General features: G+C 50.7%; 1 protein-coding gene across 1 annotated transcript; it reads left to right on the forward strand.

Moving 5' to 3' along the window:
- Positions 1 to 5268: 5268 nt before the first annotated feature.
- On the forward strand, positions 5269 to 20771 carry LOC128722792 (transmembrane protease serine 9-like). The gene is made up of 13 exons (XM_053816474.1): positions 5269 to 5284; positions 5397 to 5725; positions 5803 to 6322; positions 6404 to 6511; positions 6663 to 6816; positions 9628 to 9935; positions 13259 to 13392; positions 14041 to 14141; positions 14641 to 14762; positions 15178 to 15357; positions 19862 to 20039; positions 20108 to 20405; positions 20478 to 20771. Exons 1-13 carry the CDS (start codon positions 5269 to 5271, stop codon positions 20769 to 20771), a joined length of 2742 nt encoding a protein of 913 aa, XP_053672449.1.
- Positions 20772 to 27751: the final 6980 nt, after the last annotated feature.

The raw sequence follows: 27751 nt of genomic DNA on the forward strand, positions 1-27751 counted from the left end.
CGTAAGTGAGTGTGATTCATATTTTATTGCTCATTCTTAATCTCGTTTGCTTGCTGTTTCGCGACTATTAGCAAGCATTTCTACCAATTTGATCGTGGGCTCTGACTTCGATCTCTAATCGGCTAATGGTTATTGGATTGATTTGGGGTTTGTAAAGTAGAAAAATCGTTTATATGTCAAATTATCAAGACTTCCAAAGCACGTGCAGGAAATGAAAAATAATAACGCCCTTGTTTTTCTAATTCACACTTGATCCATCGTGAAGCTATCAGTACCAATATCAATCCATCCATACCGATGAAAATATACCGTTCATATGTGCTAACGTACGAATGGCGTGGCCGATTTACATTTTACCATCATCGCTCGTTTATGAGCACCCTAAACGCAACATATCGTTCTCTCCCCAGCACCATTTTACGATGAACACGTTCTAAAACACGACACGTCCGGCGCGGCATTCTGGCCTAACGGTCGCGTTTTTATGGTGCGTGTGTGTTCCGTCGGTCACTTTTTTGCGCGCGATTCTTATGCGATCGCGAACGCCCGCCGAAACGACCGATTACGGCCTCTCAAACGACCGACCACTGGCTGCGAATTGCTGGCGGCCATCAGCACACAAACGGGCTCATCCATAAGTCATTCTCGCATTCTAGCTGGCCCGGATGGTTCACTAATGAGCCGTTCAAAATGTTCTATTCTAACTCAATTTAAGCGAACTTCATCACCAACTCGTGGTATCAGGCTTGGCGGTACCTTTTTCCCTGGCTGACAGGGGCTAGTTCGAGGTCTAAAGGGGGTCTAATTTATTCCGACCACCACGCCACACCAAGCGCATTTCCCGCGAATGCCGTTCGTTTTAACGATCCCACCCAGCCAATGGGCCAGCGTATTCGGGCTTAAACGGGACCCACCCGCTTTGGCAAAAGGATCACCCTATCGCCCCCCCCCCCGGGAAACGTTCTTTTCGTGCCGGCTTTGCGCATAAATTCGCGGCACGCTCGCTGACGACTCGCTGCGTGACTTGCTAATGCGCAATGCGGCCATTTTTTTGTGTGTGCTTGTTGTTGTTGTTGCTTTTACCTGTCCCAATCGAGGCATGCTCGAGGCTCGCAAACCCACCCGACGCCATTGCACATGAGTCCTGTGTAACGTTCGCACGTAGAAAGCCGCCCGACGGATTAGGTCAATCGTGGCAGTAATTTCTCCATTTTAATTTCCCGTAATTTAATTCATCGCTGCACTCTGCACGCGTGGGGCCCCACGCTGCTGTGCGCTCGTTGATAATCTGTTTGTTTAATAAGGCGAGCCCGAGCCCAAGTGTTTTGCTTGCGCTGCCGATCACCGGTGGATGCTGCCGATGATGCTGATGATAATGATGATGATGACGCAGGCTACCCCAGGTGCCCGCAGGCGTAGGAGAGAAAGGCTCCCACCGATGACGCTAGGGGTTGCCTTTTTTCTGCCCATTTGGCTCGTGGTTGTGTTGTAGGGTTTTCACGAACCAACCTCGAAAAGGCTCTCGTTGCGAGAGGGCGTATTAGTGCGTCAATGCCCTCGAAGATCCGGGCTCTGGCGGTTACAAATGCAGCTTCATTGCCAGCCTGGGGAGGGTGGCTTTCGGTGAAAAACCCTGCACGGGAGATGGCGCCAAAGACGAAACGCCTTTCTCGCAAGCAGGACACCAGCATCCGCTAAGGATGTAGCTGGCCAAATTTGTCCAACCCATCCACCAAACCCGGATCCGGTTAGAGCCGGTATCCAGGAGGCATTTGTGCTATCGCTACTGCCGCGGGTCGTGGCGCCAGCCCAGTGTTCATTAAGCACTCATTACCGGTTCTGCTTTGTTTCGTGTGGAGGCTCTGGCGCCCTTGGCATCGCCGTCTAGCCTTGGTGTCCAATTTCTTCGGCCTCCACCCCGACACGCAGGGACACGGATGTTTTTAGATAATTATTTTTCCTCCCTGCCAGGTCCCCCACCCAACCAGGTGCCCACCCACCATAATGCCAAATGGATCCGCCGCCTAAACGTTGATTAATTAGACCACTTTCTGGGCAGGGCTATACGTCGCCTGGAAGAGAAAAACCGGCACTCGTAATGCGGAATGTGGTGGATTAGTGTCGTTTTCGGCCGACAAATACCTGCGCCGTGGTGGCCACAAGCTGGCTGCGGACGATTCGAATGATTTAGGGTGAAGCTGGAGCTGCTGGAAACCTCGCTTAAACTCGCTTTCGAACTCTCCGACACATTTGTCTCGCGATTAATCCGCATTATCATCCGCATTGGCGCTTATCAGCACGGGGGGGGGGCAGGGATTTATTGAACGGAAAGCGCAACAAGCGAGAGCTGTTGAGAGCGAGGGGGGCCAAAAAGTCGAAAAGAAACCGTTCACCTCCACCTTCTAATCGATACAATCAATCAGCAAACGAATCCGTCCGCCCACACGTGCACCAGCTTCGCCAGCACACACCGAAGCGGGGGTAGCCATTTAATTCAATTAATGATCAAAATCTCTAAATGACTGTGAAAGTGCCTGTCGATGGTACTTCCGCCCGCAGTCGGTGCACCACCCCCACCCCCACATATAGGGGGAGGTTTGTGAGTTTTCCCGCCCAAGCCCGCCTTCAAGCGAAACCGATGCACATGGCTCGGCGAACGCATCGAACGACCGTTCGCCTATGGAAATGCGAATCGAACACGTTCACGGTAGCGCCGTTTTCAGGCACCCCACTTTCGACACCTTCGCCTGGTAATCGATGCGTTGATTATGATAATGGCGGTGAAAACAGGCGCCCGAGGGCTTCCAAACCCTCCCCGAGCAAGAAGCCATCGGTTATGTTTGTGATTTGTGGCGAGATGAAATTAATACTATTGCTACACACACCCAATCGAGCAGTGGGTGGCAATTGTTCTGTTTTCTTGAGCACTCTTGAGGTGATGAGGATAATCAAATGGCTGGGGTTTTTGAACGCGGCCAGTAATTTATCACATTCTGGCAGCAGATCGGTTCGAAGCGTTACAAGTTTAATGAGAAACTTTGAAACCAAAGCGCCCGTTTTTCTTCACCAATTTAACTTTGTTTCGCAAACAAGCCGTCCGTTTCGATGGTGCGCTCTAAAACTCCGCGCAAAAGGCAAACTTTTCTCAATTATGGCGCGTGATTTGACTGTTCTTGCCTGGTGCGACCATCTTTCCTGGCCGTTGCGAGGGAACGAAAGCATACCGACCAGCCACTTTCAGACTTCCAAGACGCACTAATTACGCACCGGGTGGAATTGGCTGTCGTTAAAGCGGCTGCGTTGCCTGCGTCACGCGGTAGCAAGGTGAAACCATCTCGGAGCGTCCTTTCCGTAAATGGTCGTCTGCGCACAAACACACACACACATACACACACGGCAAAAGTGGGTGGGTGCGCCACGGAAGGATAGGCATAATAGCGGCCACAAAACACAGCGTTAAAGATAATGGAATGGAGGCGAGCTTGCCGGTGGAAATGGAAGCAAGAAAACAAGAAGCTGAAAGAAAAAAGCGCCTCCGAAAGATGCATGAGTTGAGAAAAGGAGTGGAGTGAAATGAAACGAAGGGTGACGGGGCCCATGGGACAGGGAAACGCATTTTCGATCGCTTGCCACCGCGCGTGTTCGACCTTCATCAAGGCCAGGCGAAAATAGGCGTATGGCGAAAGGAAAAAGCATAAAAGGCCAGTCGCAGGGGAGCAACAAAAAAAAACATTCGCCCAGCTGATATGGCAGCTCGCCCTGGTGTGAGCCTATCTTGTCTTGCTGGAGTTTGGAATGCGTCCTGTTCGGGTAACGGTTCTCGGATCTGAGTGATGGACTGATTTATGTTGCGCGCGATCTCGCTCGAATGGCTCGTACGCTTGTAAAATATGTAAATCCCCAACCGGGTGTTGCATAATTCGGATTTCTGGCCAGCTTCAAGCAGCTCACGGGGCGCCCTAAAAGTGGTCCATTCTGAAAGCGATTCGACGTTGCTCTTAAGCTACGTTCCCGACTCGTTCGCTGACTCCCACGGATGTTGCACAGCAAACCGATCCGACTATTCAGTGCTCTAATACTTGTTTATCTACCCTTTTTTTTCTTTTCCTAATGCAATCCCCCGTTTCTCGTTTGCTTGCAGAAGAATGAAAATACGACGCAATCGGCGGCCGGCTAACAGAAGAAGATGCTCTCATGGCATTTCCCAACCTACCCGATTGGATTGCTGATTTGGTTCGGGTGCTTTTCCACGCTCGTGCAAGCAAGTAAGTCCTCCAGGCGCACCTAAACACCATCAGTCGACCGTTAGCCTTAAAGGTGCTGTTCACACGAAGTTTTGCTTTGTTTGAGCGTGCTCGCGCGAGGTTGGGTCGTGTTCTCGTGTTCACCACCGTTCGAGCGAGTTGCTCAACGCGCTGGCCTTTTTCCCTTCTGATCTCGTGATGGAGCCAGCAAAATGACAGCACGCCTTCGATCGACACCCAGCGGTTGAACCGAACTAGGCCATCGGACGAGCGCACTTTGTCAGCTCCACCGGACGTTTGTGGCGCACGTCCGGGTTTGAGAAAATGGTCCAGCATCGAAAGGTGCCTAGCCTCGGGCTCGAGGTCGCTTACCTTGCACCACATCATCATCGCAGCTAGGCGAACGCGATCGATGCGAGCGCTATCGACGATAGTGGCGCACATCGAGTGGTCATCGATCGAAAGTAATTACTCGGCCCCGAGATATCGGCCCCAGGCTCGGATAATGAGACCGGGAAAGAGATCTCCACCTTCACCGAAATGTTGCCAATTCATCGGCCTATCGGGTCGGCCGGGTGTGAGATCAAACGGCGATCGTACCGACCGGGGCTATTTTCCTGCCCCAAAAAGCTCCAGCGTGGCCGCTTTCCAGCCGGACTCAATCGAAGCCACTTCGGTGCCGTGACAGGTGAAATATGAACGCGGTGAATGTTGCAGCTAAGAGCGTAAGACGTCGGAGATATTTTTTACCTTCCTAGTTTTTGCAAAATGGCCATCATTTGTCGGTGCTGTGTTGCGCAAAATGACACGCGAATAGCCTGTCATGCGACTCGCATGTCCAGCCGGTCACATTAGCCGAGAGTAATGCCCATCAGTAATTGCATCACTGATTAATGGTTGCTTTAACAACTCATTCAGGGAAGCCATTGCACGGCCCGTCTTCTTTGGCAACGCTAATTGTTTCGAAGATTGCGAGGACCATGGCCTGCTTGGAGCGGTTAAATTGGCTTCTTTGAGATATTAGATGGGCATGATCTCTGGTTGGGAATTTCAATGTATTTTCTATTACGTTTTTTGTTATTTGCTTATCTTACAAGTACTCAAGAGTGACTCAAATTGAACCAACAATCTTCATCGTTTTCCTACTTCCAGACATCATCCATAATGTGTTGGGCCTTCCCGACTCGTGCGTCTATCAGAATCAGGTGCGAGCCTGCAGGCTTTCGTTCTCATGCTGGCTGGAAGGTGGCCGGCATGTCTCGGGATGTGGCGATAACCGATGGCTTATGTCGTGCTGCGTGTACGATAACGAGCAATCGAATGCCATCATCGCACCGAAGGTGGCCTACGCTGGCCCAATGGTCCCAATGCCCATGATCGCCCCGATAGCTCCCGTCAATCGACCGAACATGCTGGTTCCCGCGCAGGCATTTGCCAAGCAGAAGAGCTTCTTCCATCGGCGCTCAGATCAACTAATGCAGGTAAATCGATCATCCATACAGGATGTAGTGCTCATGTCATGCTCTCATGTCACGTGCCTTTCCGTTGCATTTTTCAGAGTGAATGTGGCATTCCACAGACGTCCCAGAACACACTGCAGAAGCGCATTATCGGTGGCCGGACGGCCAACTTTGCCGAGTACCCGTGGCAGGCACACATTCGCATCGCCGAGTATCAGTGTGGGGGTGTCCTGGTGTCGAGAAGGTTCGTAGCCACGGCAGCCCATTGTATCCAGCAGGCCCGGCTGAAGGACATTCTCATCTACCTTGGTGAGCTGGATACGCAGAACTCGGGAAAGATCAATGAGCCGCTGCCGGCGGAAAAACACCGGGTTGAGCTGAAGATTGTACACCCGAAGTTCATCTTTCGGATGACACAACCGGACCGGTACGATCTGGCGCTGTTGAAGTTGACGCGTCCAGCCGGATATAAGTCGCACATCCTGCCCATCTGTTTGCCGATGCGTCCACTCGAGCTGGTTGGCCGGAAGGGTATGATCGCTGGCTGGGGCAAAACCAACGCCAACATGGGCCAGACGGGAACGAACATCCTTCGAACTGCGGCCGTTCCTATCATAAGTACGACTGAAGGACGAAATCCTCCGTGTGAAAGAGCCGTTGAATCGAAACTGATTATTTTCTGTGTTTTTTTTCCCGTAGGTACAAAAGAATGTCTGCGGTGGCACAAGAGCAAGAAAATCAACGTGGAGCTTTTCAACGAGATGTTCTGTGCCGGTCACTCCGATGGTCATCAGGACGCGTGTTTAGGTGAGTGGAATGATCGCGAGACAAGCACATGGTGCTTGGCGCCTTGATAGTGTTGTGGCGGTTGCATACCTTCGGGCGTTGACTAATGTCGACTCGTTACACGATCGTTGGTAATGTCGATTTGTTATACGGGCGTTACGCATCGTTACAGGTGACTCGGGTGGACCGCTGATCATCAACGATCGAGGCCGGTACACGCTGATCGGTATTACCAGCGCCGGGTTTGGTTGCGGAGTCGATCACCAGCCAGGCATCTACCACAACGTGCAGAAGACGATCAAGTGGATGCAGAGCGTGATATACGCGTAGGAAGCGCCTCGTGGAACATCCTGAAGACGAGCTTCCTGGTGCTCTTTGCTGATGGTTGCTTTGCCAGGCGGGTGCAGTAAAACAGTATTGATTATTTATTGAGATAGCATTTTTAATCAACCGTTAGATCAAACGCAGCACACCATTGTGATTCTACTTTTTTACGTAACAAGCAAACATTAGAAACGTTAGGAACATCCTCTTTTGACTAGCGTCGCGAACAAGCCAAGCTAAAACTCTCGAGCTACTGTTTCTCTTGCAGATTTAGGATTTTTTAATACTCGACTGACTGCTCTCTTCCTGTATGGTGCTGCGCTAGGCGCCTTTAGTATGCAATACATTTTATGAAATAAAATATTTATCATACCTTAGGAAAGCAACAATGTATGAATAGTTTCATAAATATCACACACAATGGAAACCAGCATCAATCGTCAACGGAACGGAAAGTATCTACGGTGAATTGAAAAAAACATTTACTTCTGAAGTATGTCAATACTCGCAGAAGTTTAAACTTTCAATAAATAATTCAAGTAATTCTAAACCATGGAACGATCGATTTGGTGGTTAGATTAAACGTTACTATGATAGCCTTAAATAGCTATAGCATTTCAGCCAACCATTCTTCGATTCACTACGTTGATTCGCTGCCTCTTTCTTCATTTAAAAATTCTGCCCTTTTAAAGTAACACAACGACATCCATCCAAAATAACATCGCACTTCAAGCTACAGCCTAATATATCACACCGTTAAACAGTGCCCGCACCGTACCACCCGTTCATCCTCGCATCTCGGACCGCACGATCGGAATCCACTGGGCACGGTAGTAGTACACCTGTTTCCTTCTTCGTTTTTATGCCCATCTTTTCACTACCAAGTGAAATTAACCACCTTCCCCCGCGATTAACCCGCTCGGTCCCACTCAGGCGGGCCGGTTAATTATTTCCCACACTAGACAAAATCGGATACCACGATCGCGTCACGGTCAACCGGCGCTACCACCGCGGATGGCACAAGGTACCGGCCGCTGCCGGAGAAATGTTTAACAACATTTTTGCGAAAGTTCCGATAGCCCGCTGCGGCACGCGGGCTCGGCGCGCGGAAGGAAGCGTTTATGGTGCTGCCCGTCACCACCCGGTTCGAGAGCCCAACGCAGCCCACCGGGCCTTTCGATTCCGCTGGTTTCGAGCTGGCTGCCCTGCAGGGAATAGCCCAATAGGGAGCACGGCCCTGCGGAGAGCCAGTTGAATTTTAAGCAATTTTTATAACCCACAAGTGGAGGAAAATAAAACGCACCGCAATACCGGAACCAGTACCCGCTAGGAAGTGACCGGTTGAGTTGTTCTGAACTGCTAAAACGGGAGCCCTGATTGTGCTGGGGATCTCCATTCGACAAGAATCAGACCATGAGCTGGCGATAGCGTAGATTTAGGAGGCAGAAAGTGATAAACCAAAAATGGCGCATTTATTTCCCATTTCCTCAGCACGGGGGCTTCCGTCACCGTACCGATCGTGCTGTTTTTCTTCTTCTTTATCTTGTGCATGTGTTAGTGTGTGTAATCATTCCTCTGTCCATCAACGATCCCCAGCTAGACAACCGTTTCGTGGTTTCAGTCGGCCATATGTGAACTTTTCCGGTGTGCCGTGCTCTTCTACGCTTGTGGCCATTTAAGCGCAGCTCACAACCGCTGGCAGAGTACACCAAACTCACTGCCGGTGGCGGTCGCGATCGAGCCCAAAAGTGTGAGAGAAGGGGTCGGGGTCGGGAAAGCGAATCGAATCGCGACCACGGACCAAGCGGGCAGTATCCCGGTGGACGGCACCGTGATCGCACGTGGCAGCTCGGGGTTTTTCCGTCTCGTTTTGCGAGTCACACAGTCTGGCTTCCGAATTGGCACCCTCACGCAACCTTGACGCGCGCGATCACCGTTCCGGGGGCGTGAATCACAGGTCCCGAGGGCCGGTTGAGGGTTGCATAACGTGCGCGACCGAACTGTGGACAATTCCAGGTCCGGGTGTTCGACTCACCAGTCGTCCGGTATTGTGAGAAAGTGATCGACCAGCAGAGGATTGGCAAGAGCTAATTTTAACAATAATTTTCGCGAACATAAAGTGTCTGAAAATGTGGTTTGAGTAAATTGAATCCTTTTCGTCCTTTCTGAGATTCTCTTCCTGCTTTTGCTCTGCTTTTTGCGACAGTTTCTGATCGAAAAATTTTCCTTGAAGTTATTTCCATCCCTTGGGTGATACTTTGTGTACTTCAATTTGATCATATTCAAAACGTCACTGTCCATCGACCACATTCGCGTCCATGTGTGGGTTTTGTGAAAGTGAAACGCATCATTTGAATCCAGTTCCCTGCACCGAATCGTCCACCAGAGCTGCATTCCGGAGTGGCCTCAATTCGAACGCACGCCTCCGATACGCCGTTTGACAGCTGTCAGGCGGTTTCCAGGTCCAAGTTCACGTAGGCCTAATCGCCCAAATTTAGGGGTGCAGGTGCAACCCCCAACCCCCGAGAGGGTGTTATCGTAATCACGAGTGCAAATCGCGTGTCGCACGCCGACCGAATCGAAAACAAACGCCCCGCGTTCGTCCACTGCCCGCCTGCCAGCCTGCCAGCCTGTCCGTTTTCTCTTCCGTACCGTGCCGATAGTGAGAGTGATTACGCGATCGCGCGTGGGATCTTCGTGCCGTGGGTGTGGGTCGTTGATTGTCGGTGTGCCTACCGGCTGTGGGTGTGTGTGTGTGTGTGTGTGTGCGAGTGAGTGTGCGCGGGCCTTTCCCAAAACCGGTTCGGACGAAGTGAGCAAGGGTTTTCGCAGCAGCTGTTCAAGCTTCCTACCGGAGGTGAGAGTGATACTCGCGCGATGTGTTGCCGGTTCCCGCTGCGGTTGCCGTTGAAGCGGGTCCGGTTGCAGCCGGGTTGGATCCTGGTGGCGTTTGTGGTGCTGCTGGGTGGCGCCACCGTCGCGGACGACAGTTTGAATGGGCGGCCAAGCGGTACCGGTGCCAACGAACGCTTCAATGAGGTGCTGGACCGTGAAAACTTGCGCACGCTCATCAGCCGCCAGCTGCCCAAGCAGGGCCGATTCTTCGAGGAGTTTGACGGAAGTAAGTAATTGATTTCGAAGTGTTGTTCATTGAAACAATTTTTAAGGGAATACTATGGTATATAATATGTTTGAAATTATGCTTTGCTGAGAGATACAAATGCAGGAAAGAGTGACACTCTTTCTAGTCTGGTTTTACGACAGTCCTCCCAAATGTTGTTGAACTATAATAAATTGGAAAATAAATAAACAATATAAGACCGGAAATCTCGTCTAATTTTGCTGTTATTCCGTTTCACATAAAGAACGATAATTACTTCAATCTGTGGTGATTTGCGGTCGAAAAAAACTGATGCCATTATAAACAAATCAAGCTTTATCCAGCGCACTGTGTCTCTCTCTCTCTCTCTCTCTCTCTCTCTCGCTCTCTCTCCCACACGTAATCTCATTCGCGATCGGTCATATAACCGCGTTTCGAAAACTGTTATTATTGTGACATTTTCGCACAGCGTCAAAATCGACAGCACGCTGCCCCATGAGTGCGTAACAAACGTTCATAATACGGATTTTAGCTCTAGCTGCTACTCGAATGACTCCTTAGTTCGATAGCACGATCGTCGCCCACGACGCCACCTCATCGTACTTACGCAACAATGGTGACTCCTACGCCACCCAAAAAACTTTAGTTCAAAAGAGAAAGAAAGAGAGTGATGCACAAAACGTACTTTTGTTAATAACCGTGCGATTGTCACGCCGATTTCGCTGTTCCACTGACACAGACACAATCAGGAGGCGTCTTCCCGACCCATTGTCACTTCCGATCGCCAACACGCGCCAGGATGGAACCATTCCCTTCCGACACCAATGAAAACCCACTCACACACACGCACACACACACCAACCGGTGCCGAAAAACCAGCTCCCTTTCCAAATGGCAGCACCGAAAAGACGCCCCAGCGGTCGTCCGAAAGGCCCGAAAGAGAAAGTAAACGGCCTCAATCTCGGCCTCGGTCACTTTCGCTTTCCTTCGCACGGCGTCCGGCCGTCGGAAGTGGCGATCGGGCGATAAATTTGACCGAAAAACTCACGCTTGGGGGCTTTTCCCTGACCCTGCGCCATCGGCCGTTGTAGCCAAAACATGAAGGGCCCCTGGGGAACAAGCAAACGGGGCGTTATGTAAGGTGCCCTCTCGCGTGGGGCAGTAATTATGCTGCGCGTGGGTGACAGTGGGCTTGGAAAATTATTTAACTCTCACACGCCACGTGCGAGGATGCAGGCAGCGATTGAAAGGGACAGCTAAATTGCGACCACTCGATGGACGGGTGAAATTCGATGTGGACAGGCTTGAGACAGCTCGGCCCAAAGTCTCTACCCGTAATGTAGGGGTTTCGCGGGATTAGCCTTGCGCAAATCACCGTCACCAACGCGGGGTCTGGCTGTGTTGCGCTAATGCGCATGCGATTTCAGTCACTTTCTCCACGCGGTCGGCATTTGCGGTTGCGAGACGCGCCTTCGGCTTGCCTGTTCGATCCGGCTGTCGCAGATCGGGCTACCGAGCTGAGAGCTACCGAAACACCCCCTTCGAAAGTCGAAACGCCACACCAGATCCGAGGGATGGGCGTGCATAAAGTGCAATCGTCGCGTTGCACGTGCACCGTCACCATTTTGCGTGGGAGGACAACGGTGAGCTGGGCAATTGGGCCACGAAACTGGCGCGAATTTCACACGGGAGGTGATATAACGCTTGCTGGCAATGCGCGAAACAGCCTCCGGATGAGCCCACGAGAGCGCCAAGAACGGGAAGAAAGTGCGCACGGTACGGAACTGGCGCTGGAAATTGCTATAATTTCTGCTTTGTTACCAGAGTCGTGGGCGCGATCGTGGCCTGGTGCGAGTAATTAAGGTGAAAACATATTTAGACAGCGTCGCCCGTCATGGAGCATGCTAATTATGTTGTCCCAGTTTAGGGCCGGCACGTTTAAATCGATTTAAGATGGTGCCGGTGCCGTGGGTGGTTTGTGTGTTTTGGGCCGATTAAAATGGCGGTTCGGAACAGCAAAGTGGTGGTGTCTTGTTGGATAATGTACAATGCTTAATTATGTACATAAGACAAAAAGCGAGAAAATTTTGCGTTTATTGGCAAACAATTTCCATCAAAACATTGCAGAGGGTTTCTAAATATTTTTCATAAAAATATAAACAAATAGAGAGAATTATTTGCACAGGTATGATTCATATGCTCTAATAAAGTTTTAAACACCAGAAATCAAAGGCAAACTATAAAAACCATTTTAAATCGAACATAATGAAATAGTGCTTCAAAAAGAATGTACAACAATGTAAGCAGCTTCTTGTGTTCTTTTTGCTGCAGCTTCGCTATGAGCTTGCATCATTCTAGTGCAATAACCATGCTTCTCTCACCCGGACCGACCTTCTTACCCATTCGGGCACCCGGTTTTGATCGACATCAACGCGCGCGAACCGTTACGAAAGACCTCCAGAGGGCTTTAGAAGACTACCGAACGTCACTTCTAGGTTCTAGGCACACACACACACACACACACGCACACGGCAGCATGCACGACATAATTGCTGCGCACACTCTTATCGGTACGGTTCGATCAGAAGCACCGGTACGCTGCGAGCAACGAAAGACTTCAACGCCCGACACACCGGAGACAAGCGACGAACCCCCGTTAATTCACGCTGCCCCGGCGCATGATTAAAACAAACAAATCCCACCCACCCGCGGGTGGGTGGGTAACTCACGCGGATGAACCTTAACGTCTTGATACGCCTTAGTGAATTTCTCGTCCCCACCCCACGCACGGAGAAAGGTACTCACTGCTCCACGCGAGTTTCTTTGTGCGCTCTTTGGGCACCTTCTTCACTTCATCCGGTTGCAATGCGTTCGTGCCATTGGGGGCTCCGTTGGGGCTCCGTTGGGTCCGAAACCATGCTTCAGTTCTTCGGCAGCTCTCGATCGTGGTGCGCGCGTGCTTCACGTTACTGTGTTTGTTGCGCTCCTGCTCCTGTCAGCTCCTTTCTTCCCCCACGGCGAAAGGGTCGCGTGAAAGTTGCGGTGACACCCGTCCTGATCGCTGATTGGAGCTAGTGTGTGAGCGCGAAAAATAAATCCAGCCATTTTATCGTCAGCTGAATACCACCCCTCAGCCGGACGTTTTAGCGTCCGATTTGGCGTCCGTGGGCCCGAAGGGTCATTAGCGTGTCAAGATGAAGAACGCCAGCGCACTGAACCTGAACTGAAGGCTCGACGTTTTGCCTTTCGACCACTCGCTGACCGTGGTTCCATGGTCACGAGCAGCGTTGGCTGCCGAAGAAAGGTTGTTCGGTTTTTTTTTTCTTGCCTTGCCTTTGCAACAGAAAGTGAAATTGCCTTGCGTCTCAACCTGCCCACCAGCCCGTGGTGCCTTCAGGCTACCATACCGCATCCGGCCGAGGGCACGTGGGAACCGATCAAGGGCCTCAGTCAACTCGCACAGGGATCGCGTGGAGTGGTTGAAAGAAAAATTCTCATCACTCCGTGCATTGTGCGGGCGTTGCAAGCGCCCCCGTTTCGGGCGTGTGTGGAAGTGTGTGTGTGTGCATTGGTGTAACTCGTGAAAAGAGCCTCGACGGTTGAGAGTTCATTGTCCCGGTCGAGCTTAAGAGTGCTCCTTTCCAACCGAAGGAGCGCTGGGAGCTTCTTAATGATCCAACGCGATCGATGTAACCGAGATCGTGTGGTTGCATGCTTACCCTCCGTGATCCGTGCGCCGGAAGTGATACGGTGTGCATTCGGAGTGTGCCGTGATCATCATCCATTCTGGTGGAATTATTTCCTTCATTAAACGAGCACGGTGCAATTCGTCTCCTCGCTGTGCGATAGCGAGTTCGCCGCGTTGCGTAAGGTAGCAACCCTCACCGGAAGTGGTGGGAAATTTTGACCATCAACTGAGTAGCAGTCGCAGTGCACGCAATCCAACCGGTAGCGAGAGTAGTGAGAGCGCGCTCTGGTTTGTCACCGGCTAGGGCCGGAAAACTCCGAAACAGCGATCCGTTCAAGTGGCCCAAGCGTCCACTGTGAAACGCGAGTGAGTGAAAAGGAAAACCACCCCCACCGGGAACGGGAGCAAAGAAAAAGAAAGTGGCCGTTTTCGGGGTAGACCGCTAGACGGTCCATTGTTGCCTTTTTGTTTTTGCTCTTTCTTTACCTTTTCCACTCTTCGCTGTCCTCTTTGGGGCATTCTTCACGCGCCCACTTTGCCCTCTAACCTGTCATAATGCTTCCGATGGCGATAACGCGCGTGTTACGTTGACTCGCGAGCCCAAATTGCGCCGGCACCGGATGCGTTCCTTCGTAGTGCGCCCCCCAAAACGCATCTTTCGTTCCCGCACACGGTGCGGTGGTCGACGAATTGCACAAATTAGTTCCACCAGCGTGATCATCGTCTAGCTTGGGGCTTTGTGGAGCGTGTGTTGGTGTGTCCATCGCTGCCGGATCCACCGCGTTCATGACGCGTTTCATTCCGACGCAAAGGTGAACCGTTTTGTTGTTTCGTAATCGCTGACTGGCCAACTGGCCACAAAAGCGCGTAACCGAATAGTGCAAACCGACCGGAAGCCGTGGTTTACCGTGGTGTGATGATGAAGAAAGTGATCGATGAGGTGGCGCTGAATGGCCGGCGTCTAGGGCGTATGTGGACGTTGTGTTGCGCGCTACTCGGGGTGTTGATGATGCTGTTGATGGTAGGGCCAGTCCGTGGACAAGTCGGACCATCGCCTCAGCAGGAGCAGGATATACTGATACTGGATGCGCTCGGGAAACGGCAAACGTTCAACAACGAGGATTATGGGCAGAACTCGATCATTGAGCTGTTGGGTAGAAGTACGTTGCAGAGGCAGAGCCTATTTCATATGATCACTCAGATTGGTTTAGATTTAGCAGACGTTTTAATTACAATTTTGTTTGAATCCAGTATCGAACATTGAAAGATTAATTCAAATAAGCATAAACTAAATTTACTTTCTTCTTCAATATACTTTGCTGCATGAATTGATACAAACTATATAATACAAACTATATTTAATGCACTGTTATTTTATATGCAAATTTAATCATTTGAGCTGAAGGTTTTTCTATTTACTTTCTAACTCGTTTGCTAATTTATTCGTTTAATTATGTTGATACTTATTGATTTTTATATCAATCATTAATCTAGTTCTATTTGTATGTTCATTGTTCATAGTTTTATTCAAAGCTTATTACCATCATGACCTTTTTCCTTTGTATCTATTCCCAGTGATCCCCCAAACCTGCCGACACAAGGGCCGCAAGTTCGAGTGTGGCTTATCGCTGTCGTGCGTCCTCGGCGGTGGTAAACCGCTCGATCTCTGCTCAGGAGGAATGATCTGGTCCTGCTGCATCGATCGAGACTTTGCCCCCGAAAGTGACCCCGAGCAGGGTGCCGTCCACAATGCCAGTAAGTACTTCCGTATCGGATCGTTTCCTCTTTGGCGACGCATCAAATCGACATACCATCGTTTGCGTCCTCACCGTCGTCATCGTCCTCGGTTGTGTTCCGATGTTTAAAGGAAAAGAAAGCCTTTTCAAAAGGCGACCTTTCGCGTAACAATGCAACCTACCGGCAGCGTGGAGAAATGTGGCAGATTGCGCAAAAACCACCCCATCAAAGATCAATCTGCCTTACGCCACAACGGTCGTGGAGCATCCGCTCCTAGCGAGACGAGAAAAATGATGCCAATTTCGTGCACTCGACTGTCGCACCCAGGGCGGAACCATTTCGCTCGCTTTCGAAACGATTCGCAACGGCAAACAAACCACCATCAGCTGACTGATGGTGGCTTTCGCGCACGTGACACGTTTGTGATTTTTGCATTTTATCAAAACTATATCCCGCACCACTTCCTGAACCTCGGTGGATCAATCTTTGTCGATCGCCAATGTGCCTTCGGATGCGTTTTTTCTCGCTCATGTTCTCTCTTACTCCAACGCGCACTCTCTCTCTCTCTCTCTCTCTCTCTCTTTTACTCTCTCTCACTCTCTTGGAAATGTTTTCGTCCTTCTTATCCACCTTCGCCGAAACGTGCCACGATCGTTGCGCGGATCGTGCGCTTTTGTTCGCTGAAAAGCGCAAACATAATCCATCGCCTTTCACTTTCCTGCGACGCAAAGCGTGTCCCCCTCAAACGACGCCAAAACCACCCCCTTTTGCAGCCGGTAGGGAATTCAACACACCCCCATTCGGGCTCCAGGAGTGATCCACACGCCGTTCGTAAAATTAGTCGTGCCAGCGTTTGTCAAGCGGTAAACAATACGCCACCCAACCTCAGAGAGACCCCATTCCGGGGACCAGTGGGAGGTGATAACAATTATCAGCGCCACTCGCTCCTAAGCCCCCAGTGCGCGGTATGTGCGATGTGATGATTTATGTTGCGGTATGGGCGCATTGTTCGACGGTGCCAGAGCAACGACGACAGAGCTGCGGTAGACGCCCGAGTTTCACTGCCTCCGAGGCTAGATTGGTGCGGGTCCGGAACGGTCTCTGTGCGTAGGATGGGTTTTTTAGTCCACCGACCATATGGGTGCAGCTACCGCGGGAAAAGAAAGCATTCACGATCGCGATGAGAAAGTACTACTTGGCTTTGTTCTGCTTCCGGCCACGGTTCCGGTGAAGCTAAGGCTCTCACGACAAACGAACAAATTTGAATAGATTTTGCGAGTTGCAAATGAGGCGTTGATTGCACTTGCTCTAAAACATATGCCGGTGGCCTGGGCGTATTGCTGGGTATACAATTACAACTCGATTAGCACAAGTCGTTAGAGGTCACATTAAATTTTACGATTTTTCTAACAGAAATGATGCATTTGATCACATTAACCTTCCTTTGAAGAACATCATAAAATTGATGTCTTGTGACTCTCTATGCGCATATGTCAAAGCACTTTCTCGCATGTTTGTCCTTCACACTATGGAAAATATCAACGTCTTCTGTTAGCCCAAGTAAAAGTAATCGCGATCACAGCACTTTCCGGATATTCGCAACTCTTTTTGTTTCAGGATGACGGCCTAAATTGAAGCAGTTGTGCAATTTCTCGTAACGACTTCCATTTCGCTGTTTAAAAAGGTCTGATAAGACAGTTCCGTTACGTTTCAGATAAACTAATTAGGTTGTTAAAAAGAAAATGCATTATGCTGTCTGCATTTTATCAGCATCCGGCTCCAATTTCCGATCGATGGTCTCTCGGTTGCTAAACATGCACTCAAATCAACACCCAACGTAATTAAAATCCAACTGTTCACACTCCGTCCCAGCTGTTGAGCAATGAGGTCCATAGTTCATGCCCTACTTCACGTTGCGCTTCCAATGCGCACGGATTTTGGCTGCCCAAACCCGAAACGGGTCAGTTACGCATGGCCGAATCTGAATGTCGATAAAAGATGTATGCCTGCGTAGCACGCGACCTTGGGAAAACGGCGAGACGGCACCACACCCCGTGGGTAATTAAATTCCGCAACTCAAGCCCGCTCTGCAATGGTAATCGAAAATGACTGTTGTGTCATTCGCCTCCCCGGTGATGCGGTCTGTTTGAATGTTTGAACCACGTGATGTCGCGCGTCGTCTCCGCCAACACCAACGGCTCATTAAAGCTGCCACCGCCAGGCGGATCGAGGAAGGAAAAAGGCACCACGGAGGATCAACCTCTCGGTGATGGGTGACGAAAGTTTTCGGTTGGTGAAAAATGAAACACACTCACGGCACCATAACTCATCGAAAGGAAGAGGCTCGCCGGCTGTGACGTTTTATCGCCCGTAGCCAAAGCCAACACGTCGGTGGAAAACTACCTGCTGCGTTCGTAACCCATGGCAACCGTGATGGAAGAGCTTGGCGGAGGTTTTGCATTGTGTTTTGCAGCCGTTCGACACCCGCGGGTGCACAATTATCGCGCCTTTGCGACGCCGTTAGGGCACTGCGTGGCGTGAGGAGCGTAATAAATCCTCCCCACGCGAGTAGCGAGAAAAACCAGAGCACCGCGCGAACAATGTTGCTGAAAAAAGGGCACCACCGGTGAAGATTCGCTTCCACCGAGCGTAATTGACGTGTAATCGCGTTGTCGTCATACATCAAAAATTGGAGGGAAACGCATCCAGACGGTTGGCGAAGACGTTAGTGTGCCTTTTTTTGCACCTTTTCTCGCTCCGACCGTAATAGGTTTATGTGTAAATCTTTGGCTGGCGTGCTTGCGACGGCCACCTGCAGCGGCATTTTAAAGAGGTTATCGTTTTGGGGTAGGGATAACACGTTGACGCTGGGTGGAAATTGCACCCGTAGACGTCTGGTGTCGGAGAGACGTTTAAAAGCACTAAAGCGTGGCTTGTAAATCACCGTCAATGGGTTGTTTCGTCAATGAATCAATTTTACGGGTCGACATAAAACGCAACAGCGCTAACAGTGAATTGATTTATGATCACTGCTCAATTGAAGGTGACCATGAACTTGTATGTTGTCTGCTTAGAGATGAAATGCAATTATTTATTTATTCAGGTGTTTGGTTTGAGCATTATTATGGATGTATGGAGTTATATTTTGAATTTCAGTATATTTTGAGCATTCGGTTTCAATGTTCTGTTTTTAGTTTTGATCTTAAATTGGTTAGATTGTAATGTTTGTTAAGTTAAAGCTCCAGCTAGGTGAAAAAAGATTAATTATTCAGATGTTTTTTTTTAAATTTATTGCGTATTATAAATCTCGGCTATTAGCCCCATCAAAGGATATAATTGAACCTTGGTTCCGCACTTCCCACGTGTAGGTGACATTATAAACCTGTTCGGTTTTTATCCGCCCGCTTCGTCATCATCGTCTTCCTCTTCGTCGTCGTCATCATCATCATCCTCGTCCCACCAGAACCGTCCACAAACGACACCACCGACGTCGCTGCTTTCAGGAGGACATTTCGGCGGCAACCCACCGCCCTACCACGGCTACAGCCACCACCAAGCGAACCCACCGCACTCACACCAACATCCGTCACACGTACACCACCACGCCACCGGGTCACCCCCACCACCCGAGTGGGGTTTCGATGGAAATCAGCTCGGAAGCGGCTCGTCACCATTTTCACCACCTCAACCACTACCCTTACATGGTGGTCATCCTGCTCGACCTCCAGGCTCACAGTCGGTACATTTTGGTGGGGTGATCGATGAGGGCGAGCCCCATGATCGGCCCTTCAGCTTTGCCAGTCGCCCAACGGCGCTGTTTGGCGGTGGACCCAGCGGATCCGGTGGCCAGATGCGACCGCCTGCGGGCCTATTTGGATATCCAGCTCAGGAGGACGATGGATACGGCATCGAGAACGGTAGCCAGCCTCTCTTTCACGTAGTTCCTTGAGATCCCGATTCCACCGGCGCAGCTGCTTGCTCCTTTCTCCCTGGTTATGGAGGTCCCAGAGTCCCAACACATACACACACACACACATCTGTGCGCGTAGTTACGCTTCGAGTCAGTTGTCCTTCTTCAGTTGACCGTTCGCTCTTCGCTTATTGCTATTGTTTATGGGTTATGTTTTTCTTTATGATTTGCGAGTTTTTAATGTCTACTACGCCGAGGAGGAGCCTCTTCGCGAGAAAATCCCACCAAAAGAGCGCCAAAGCGGGTGGTGGCATTTCCGCGAAAGCTCCAACCGAAAGCTCAGTAAAAGCACATCACTCAGTAAAAGCGCTATTGCACCGTACGTTAGTTTCACCACCGCGTGCACAAATCTGCACCACATGCACGCCGCTTGTTGTAGCCGCTTTCGGTTTCCCCGTAGCGTTTGAACGCAAGCAATGCACATGCATCTCACCACATGGGGTTTTGAGGGTTGGTTAGCGTGTTGTTCCTGTAGGATTTACTTCCTCGTTGCACCGATAGCTGGCACGAGAATCGCCATGACTCATTCAGCCTTTCCGGCTCCATTGACAGGTTGCGGTGAGCTATACACCCGTACGAATCGCATCGTAGGTGGCCACTCGAGTGGGTTCGGAACGCATCCGTGGCAGGCAGCCCTCATCAAGTCCGGATTCCTTACGAAAAAGCTGAGCTGCGGTGGAGCGCTTATCTCCAACCGTTGGGTCGTCACGGCGGCTCACTGCGTAGCGACGTAAGTTTACCTATCCGAGGATCAGCTGATGACCCAATTAACTACATTGATCCTTTTTGTCCTTACAGAACCCCCAACAGCAACCTGAAGGTTCGGCTCGGTGAGTGGGACGTGCGGGATCAGGAAGAGCGACTGACTCACGAGGAGTACTCGATCGAGCGGAAAGAAGTCCACCCGAACTACTCGCCGAGTGATTTCCGGAACGACATCGCGCTCGTAAAGCTAGACCGGAAGGTCGTGTTTCGGCAGCACATCCTGCCCGTTTGTCTACCGCCGAAGAGCGTAAAGCTCGTAGGAAAAATGGCCACCGTGGCCGGCTGGGGTCGGACACGGCACGGGCAGAGTACGGTTCCATCAGTGCTACAGGTACGTAGGCCTTTTTAGTGTTCCTTAAAACAATCCAAATCGCTCTAACTTAAGTTTTCACTCCACTTGCAGGAAGTAGACGTCGAAGTGATACCGAACGAGCGCTGCCAGCGATGGTTCCGAGCGGCTGGACGGCGCGAGACCATCCACGATGTGTTCTTATGTGCTGGTTACAAAGAAGGAGGTCGAGATAGCTGCCAGGGTGACTCGGGAGGTCCGCTTACACTCTCGATTGAAGGACGCAAGACACTGATTGGGCTGGTGTCGTGGGGCATCGGTTGTGGCCGCGAACATCTTCCTGGCGTGTACACGAATATCCAGAAGTTCGTGCCGTGGATCGAGAAGGTGATGGGCAAGGAATACTAGCCGCCCGTGGCCATCGATAACCCTTGATCTTGGTTCAACTTGACATGACAGCGTGGGCTCGCAGTGTCGTCGAGTGCGGCACATTAGAGCACGCGTTTACAATTAGGAATGATATTAAGCGTAAGGCGTTAGCGCGTTAAGTTCGATAGCAATGCGGATAGTAATTTATTGGTAAATTATTTGAACAACGTCTGATCGATGAATATGCTGTGCAGTGAAATAGTGGTGGAGCCGTTGTCAGCAGTAACTAGCCTTAGTGTTATAGAAATAAACAGATATCTGGTGTAATCGCACCCGATCTTTCGTAAGGCATTGATGATGGTTTTTGTTCAACGCGTGTTTAGAAAATCACTAAGCTATCGAAATAGTGGATATGAATATCACAATACATTATTTGAGAGAGTTAGCACGAGTATTTATTCGAAATAAGAGTGAAAATCAATGAAAAACTTCTATTTGGTTTAAGTCAGCGAAAATTAACTTTAAACGCCTGAAAGTATGCAATGTGTATATTGTGATCAAAAACGCTTCGCATAACATTTAAGCGTTTCTATCCTCATGAAATATTTCATACTGTTTATTTTTTTTCTGGAATATCAAGGCACAAAACACATAAATTATTCTCTTTATTTATTTAAACGCGAACACATATAATGTTCCAGGAAACATACTTCATTGTACTAAGGTATTTTAGCATACAACTGCGCTGGAAATCATCTACTTTGTAGCACTGAAAGGCTGTCGATGGTAATCGCAGAAACAAGATACCTTCCTACTACTCCTTCCTTCACTCTCCACGAGTAATTACAAAACCTTTCCGTCCATAATCTTCTCGGACCAAATCCGCAACGATTTCATGCCCAACAATGCGAAAGAATGCGTAAAGACGCGCATTTCGCGCTCATCACTCGGCGCACGCTTAGCTCTGGGTTTGTTTCGCCTTCATCCACCACACACACACACACACGGTGCATGCGTGCGTAGGTAATCGCACGTGCAAGCGAGACATGTTCTCCCTGCACCGGTTCGGTTCTGCCGCTTCTTGGGCATTATCATCCCCCGTCGTTGTTGACGGCAGCGGAAAATTGATAGCACTGCCGATGCTGGCCCCGGAGATCGCGACGAGTGACTGACGTTGACGTTGATGATCGTTTTAAGGTCGTTCAACTAATATGCGCCGTCGCCAAGCAGCATCACATCGCGTGGTGCGACGACATCGGATCGTACGAAAGTATGTTCTATGCTTGCGTGTTTCTTGCACGACGCAGCTCGTTGACAATCGCTCTTACCCTATCCAGGTCTTTCCCGGCGAAGCGGTTATAGAGCGTTTGCCTATTGTGCCACCTTTGAGAGGGATTGCGAGAATTGTTTTAGCAATTTCACTGCAGCGCATTAGCATTTGAGGTTAACCCGGAAAGAATAGCTCCACCCTGTCGTTGTTTTGCGTCAGAAGAAAGGCAACCTGGGCTCAAATGCCCTTATTCAACGCCGCTCACGCTGCATCGATCGATCCCCGGAGGCATAAATTGGCAAAAGGTAATTTCCACGATCAAGCCGTGCGTCTATCTCATGGCATAAAACGAGAGCATGTTCGGGATGAAATAAAATCATGCCATATGGAAAAAAAATACTGCATAGGTTCATAAAACTAGTCCGCCAGCATGCTCTCGGCATTTGCCGCACCCTACGAAGCAAACGCCTATCGTCCATCGCCCGGAAAAACACCCCAACAGGTCCCGCCGAGTCCACCGCCAGACCAGACCGGCAAATCGAAATGGAGGCAAGGCACTGACGCAGGCGCACATAAGTATATGTATCACTGATTCATTTTTCCATTTTATTAATTTATCTACAGTGACCTCCATCGGGTGGGCTGGCATGCTCGCTCGCTTCCACAACCAAGGAAGCCCTCGGGACCTGGAACGCTTGAGCCGGGACCTGCCTAGACCCCGCGGGGAAAGGCCCCACAAAGGTAAAGGGAGTCGAGCCTCGCTACCCGCACATGGGATTCGTAATTGCGTTCGTCCGGCAGATGATCGATTCGGGGTTTGATTTGATTAAGGCATCGCGCTTGCGGCACGATTTTCTGCCCTCTTTTGAGGTTTCGCATCGGTCGGTCTCCCTGCAGTAATAACGCCGCTAATTGAAGCCACGAAGAAGTGCCCGAGGCTCATTAGGCATCCATTCGCCTCGATTCGCCTCGATATGCATATCCCTTTGGGTCAGGCACTCGGTTGGTGAGAGCTTGTGACCCCATAAAAGCTTGTTCCCGCTGGTCAGTTGAATCCGTCCCGGGGTCCACTTTCAACCAGCGGCTTACACTTCTTAGAGCCGGCAGAAGGGCTCTGGTTTTAATTGCGATAAACTGTCCCACTTGCCGGGCCGACGCTCATCCGTCAGCATCTCATTTAAATCGCACCACTCTCCGCGCTTGGAACCTGCTTTTTTGAAGGATTGAATTATAAATCGTAGAAGAACAGTTATCAGCTGCCCTGCCTCTTTGGGACATGGAGACGAAGGGGTGGCTGCTCGAAACAAGTTTCCCTCCGAGTTGCCCGCCGGGTCCGAATGCACTTCCACCGCATTCGCTACACGACGTAATATCGAATGCATCCGGCCATCCCGGTGCATCATATTGGGATCCGTCAAAGAGCGAGAGATCATCTTGCATCATTCAATGCCGCTGCTGTTGCTGATGCTGCTGCATTGCTGAGGATTGAAGTGGAGTGGATCGAGCCTCCGAGAGGAGCGGAAAATGGCTGCGTTAATTAGGATCTGCCCCCAACCCGGCCTCACCTACCACTTACTTCTCCTGCCGCTCAGTACACCAACCTGGGAAAATGGTCGCAAAACCTGCTGCAAAGAATGCAATCGCAAGCCAGCACCGTCGATTTGTTTCTACTTTTGCTTGAACTTCGTTCGTTCTCTTTTCTCTGCATTTTCTTTCTCTTTTTCTTTCTCTTTCTCTCTCTATCTCTCTCTTTCTCTCTCTCTCTTGCTTACAGCTTCTCGGTTTTCCTCGGCTCGCTGTTGCGCGAGGCTTTTCTCTCTTTGTTTCCTTTCCCTGCTTCTATCTTTTCCTTGTATCTTACGCGCCCAACCACCGCCCCGTAATACCCGAGCCACCCCCTTTTGCCACCACCCCCCCCCCCTCCCACCAGTCTACCTCTCCTCCCAGAGCCAAGCCATCCCACCGTGATCTTTCCGAGGCCGAGTACCGTAGGCTCACTACAATATCGGCTACTGTATCGGGCCGAATCTGTGCTGCCCGCGGGCAATGGTCAGCGGGTATGTGCGTTTGTGTGTGCGGCAATGTGGTACTTCTTTTTCCTTTTTTTCTTCTTCTTCTAAGGCTTGCTGACGGGCTACTCGCAGTTCGCACGGATCGCTTTGAAAGTGTTCCTTCATACTTTCCCTTCGCGCAGGCAAATGCCGATCCGCAAAACGGGTCGCATACCGAGCGCGATCGGGATGCTGCTGACTAGGTAGCATCGATCTTGGGCTGAATAAATAGAACACCCGACCGGAAACCCGCTCCTGACGGGGGTTATCATAAATGCAATTGCGCTTCTCGTTACCGATGCAAGTTGGAACACAAACTGGATGGGTAAGCTGGAAGGAGCTACAGCCAGAGTAAGAATTTCACTGTTTTTTGATAAAATCCTTGGTAAATTAAAACTAAATTTGAGTTTCTCCAGTGCATGACAATGTACGATCACTGGGAAGACAAATTTCTACCAAATTCGTGAATTTTCCCAAGTTACATCACGGAATGAACCGCTCGCTTTAATCAAGCCTTTTCTGCTAACCGATTTTAAAAGCTGTACTTTCCATGCAGCATTTCATTTCGAAAGGTCCCTGACGCATGCCAAACTCTCCGGTGACTCATTTACAGCAGCCCATAAAACATACCCATTTTTTCCTCGCAAAAGCGCATATTACACAACATGCGCAGGATCATCAGTGAGCTGTTGGCAAAAACGCACACAAACACCCAAAAAACACCTCAAATCCTTAGCCTGCAGCTGACAAAAATCAAGTGACTCACGCGTGCGTTGGGCGTCAAGCGACGAACCCGCGGGCACGAAAATTTCCCTCCCTGCTTGTACGCGCTGCGCTTTGACCGCTGGGCGCGATTCCCGGTGCAGAAAGCAGATAACGAAGTACACAACAAAAGGAACCTCGCAAGAGCATAGCCCCGAGAGAGAAAGAGAGAGAGAGAGAGAACATTAGGGTTGAGCGTGAAGACGCGCCGGAAGGCTCTGCCAGCGCACCAACACAACCTACCCAAGCATTGTGCAGCATAAAGAGTTTTCCCTCAAAAGTGTTACTTCTCCGGTGCCTTCTCGCTCACTCGCACGCTCTCGCTCTAACATTCGGGTGTCTCTTCGCCTCTCTCTATCCCTCCTGGGGGTGGTTCGTTTGCGTGTGTCTCCCTCCCACTGGGACTGACCGCTCTGGCAGACCCTGGCTCGAGCTGACCATTTCGCCCCGGTCGCAACATACTTTCGATCGTACCGGCCAGGCGCTTCTGCCTGCAGTTCTGGTGCTCGATACGATCACTCTCCCGCTCTCTCGGCGCGATCTTCAGACCTTCTCACTCAGCCCAAAGGGCCTCCCGGTGGGCTGGCGTCCTTTTCACTCGATCGGTGCAACCACACACCACTACACACGGGAGCCCGCTCATCAGGTTGTTTGCGGTTGAGCCCGCTCGAGACCCAAAGCGCGATCACTCGATCTTCCCTGTCCCTGGCCAGCACCATCACTACGATCGCAAGCGCACAGGCAGCGTTTGGCCGCCACGGCAACCCGTCAGTACCGATCTAACGTCTTCAGTGTCAAGGTCTCTTGCTCGCTCTCTTACTCTCTCGTGTGCGCGCGCGCGCGTATCATACTCTCCCGGACGAGGCTGCTGATCTGCGAGCCACCTTGCAACCGGAGCGGTTGCGGCCCAGCGCCATGCTGGCATGAGATGCGACCGATCGCCGAGTGCTGACCGTATTTTCGCGTCGTCGCTGACCGAGTGCGTACCCTTTTCGAAAAACGGTGCCAGCAGCAGCACCAGTCGGCAGGCGAACCGTGGTCGAGTCGGAGGCATCCCAGTGGCCAAGCGCGAGTGCGATCGGCGTTGGGCGTTGAAGGGAAAGAAAATTCCACCCCGCCTCTAGGGGTATTTCGCGTCAACGAGAATTCGGCACGGTGCCACCGCGATCGAGTGAAAGTACACCCATTGAACGAAGCGTGCAGTGATCGAGGGTTCTCGCGTGCAGAACAGAATAATTTGAGGTAAAGCGAAGGAGAGCACAAAAAAAAAAGCACACACAAACCACGCAGCAGTATTAAACGCAAACGTAAGTCCCGCACGATCTTCAGCGCGGAATGTGGCGTGTCGTGGTTTGGGGTCGGGCCGGGAATGAAATTCAGTACAAAATTGCACCAGCGTCGCTAATGTTGTGATGGGTTTGTTGGTTGGACTGAGCATCGGCCGAGTCCAGTGATCAGCATAACTGTGAATGTTCGATCGCAGCCTGCAAAACCGTCCTTTCGCTGCGTGACAACCGATCGACGGCTTCGATCCAAGCGGGGAGGGGGCAGAAAAGAACACGCCGAAGATTAACCGCGACGGGCCGAGTGAAGTTGCAGTGTGAAGAGGGAGCGAACCAAGGAGCATCCCCCAGAGGGGTGACCTCTGCAGGGGATGAAAACGAGCCTCCGAGGCAAGGGCAGCAGAAGAAGAAAAAAAGGAAGCCCGAGAGAACGAAACGAGTTCTTTGAGGCAGAAATCGCGCGACTTTCTATCCCAAGCGGAAGGGGGCCTTTCTTTTTCCGAGCCAATCCGCGGAGATGAGAAGCACTTTTCCCCAGGCACACAGAACGCCCGTGGAATGAGCAACATGAGTGGTGGTACATGTGTACGTGTGCTTGTGTGGGTTTGAGATTTTTTTTTTGCTAATTAACCCAAAAACGGGAATGTGGTAAGACGCGGCGGAACGCGATCGCAGGTGGACGGGATTCTGGGAAATCGGTAATTGGTTCGTATCGCGAAATCGCCACACTAAGTGCTTGGTTAAAGGAGGTTAAAGATCCTGCCACGGCTAGATGCCATCCAAAAGCTCGGTTTTGAACCCCGGACAGGCTCGTAGTGGAATTACTCCCCGGCATCTTTCCGGCGTGCCTCGGGAACCTGTTCTGCTCTAAGCTTTTGGGGTTCGTTTATTATCCGATTCTTTTTTTTTTCCCCAAAAAACTAGGGTCTTAAACCCTAAGTCTGAAACGGGGCGGATGTTGAGCTGAAGGAGAAGTACACACATCCCTCATACTCCGAGCCCGAGCAATTAATCAATAAATTAGGAGGGCCACGGCATGGGCATTTATTGGCCCACCGTACGACGCCAATCGACGTCTTTATCGTACGATCGTTCGCGCGCTTTGGAGCTGCGTTTTGCGATCGCAGGACACAAAAGCTTCGAGCTCCGATGGGATGGGTGTATTTTTTTTTTCTTTATTGCACGATCCTCCAGCGACCCGTGCGCCCTAAAAACGGGCCCACTCGCAAACAGTAGCAAAGGGAATTTAAAAGAGTCATCGTTTAAAATTGGTCGAGTCCGCTCGCGAGACCGAACATTTGGACCTGCACATTTGTCCGTGCCCAACCGCAAAGTGGATCAAATTAGCGGCCGCCGGTTTGGGACGTGCAATTTTGGGGGTCGCTTCCAGTTCCAGCCCAACCGTGTGATCACGTGAATGTGCATATGTTTGTGTGTGCGTGTGTGTGTGTTTGTGTGTGATCGTATGACGCCATAATTGAGTGCCCCTTCTTGCTGGTGTCACTCCATCACATATCCTGCGATCGTCGCCACTTGCAGTACCGATCAGCGTCGATCTTCTCGCGAGATCGAGTTACATAAACATGCCCAACCGCGATCGGACGGAGCAAGAACCCCTTCACGGCTTCAACCCATCATCGGCATCGTGATACC

The sequence above is a fragment of the Anopheles nili genome, chromosome 3, assembly GCF_943737925.1.
Source record: "Anopheles nili chromosome 3, idAnoNiliSN_F5_01, whole genome shotgun sequence".
NCBI classification, from domain to species: Eukaryota; Metazoa; Arthropoda; class Insecta; order Diptera; family Culicidae; genus Anopheles; species Anopheles nili.

What these genes read in the sequence shown, in the direction of transcription:
- LOC128722792 (XM_053816474.1), top strand. An exon ending in GCTCAGATCAACTAATGCAG is followed by an intron (nt 5,726 to 5,802) that starts GTAAATCGATCA and finishes TGCATTTTTCAG; the next exon opens with AGTGAATGTGGCATTCCACA. An exon ending in GGGTGCCGTCCACAATGCCA is followed by an intron (nt 15,358 to 19,861) that starts GTAAGTACTTCC and finishes CTCCATTGACAG; the next exon opens with GTTGCGGTGAGCTATACACC.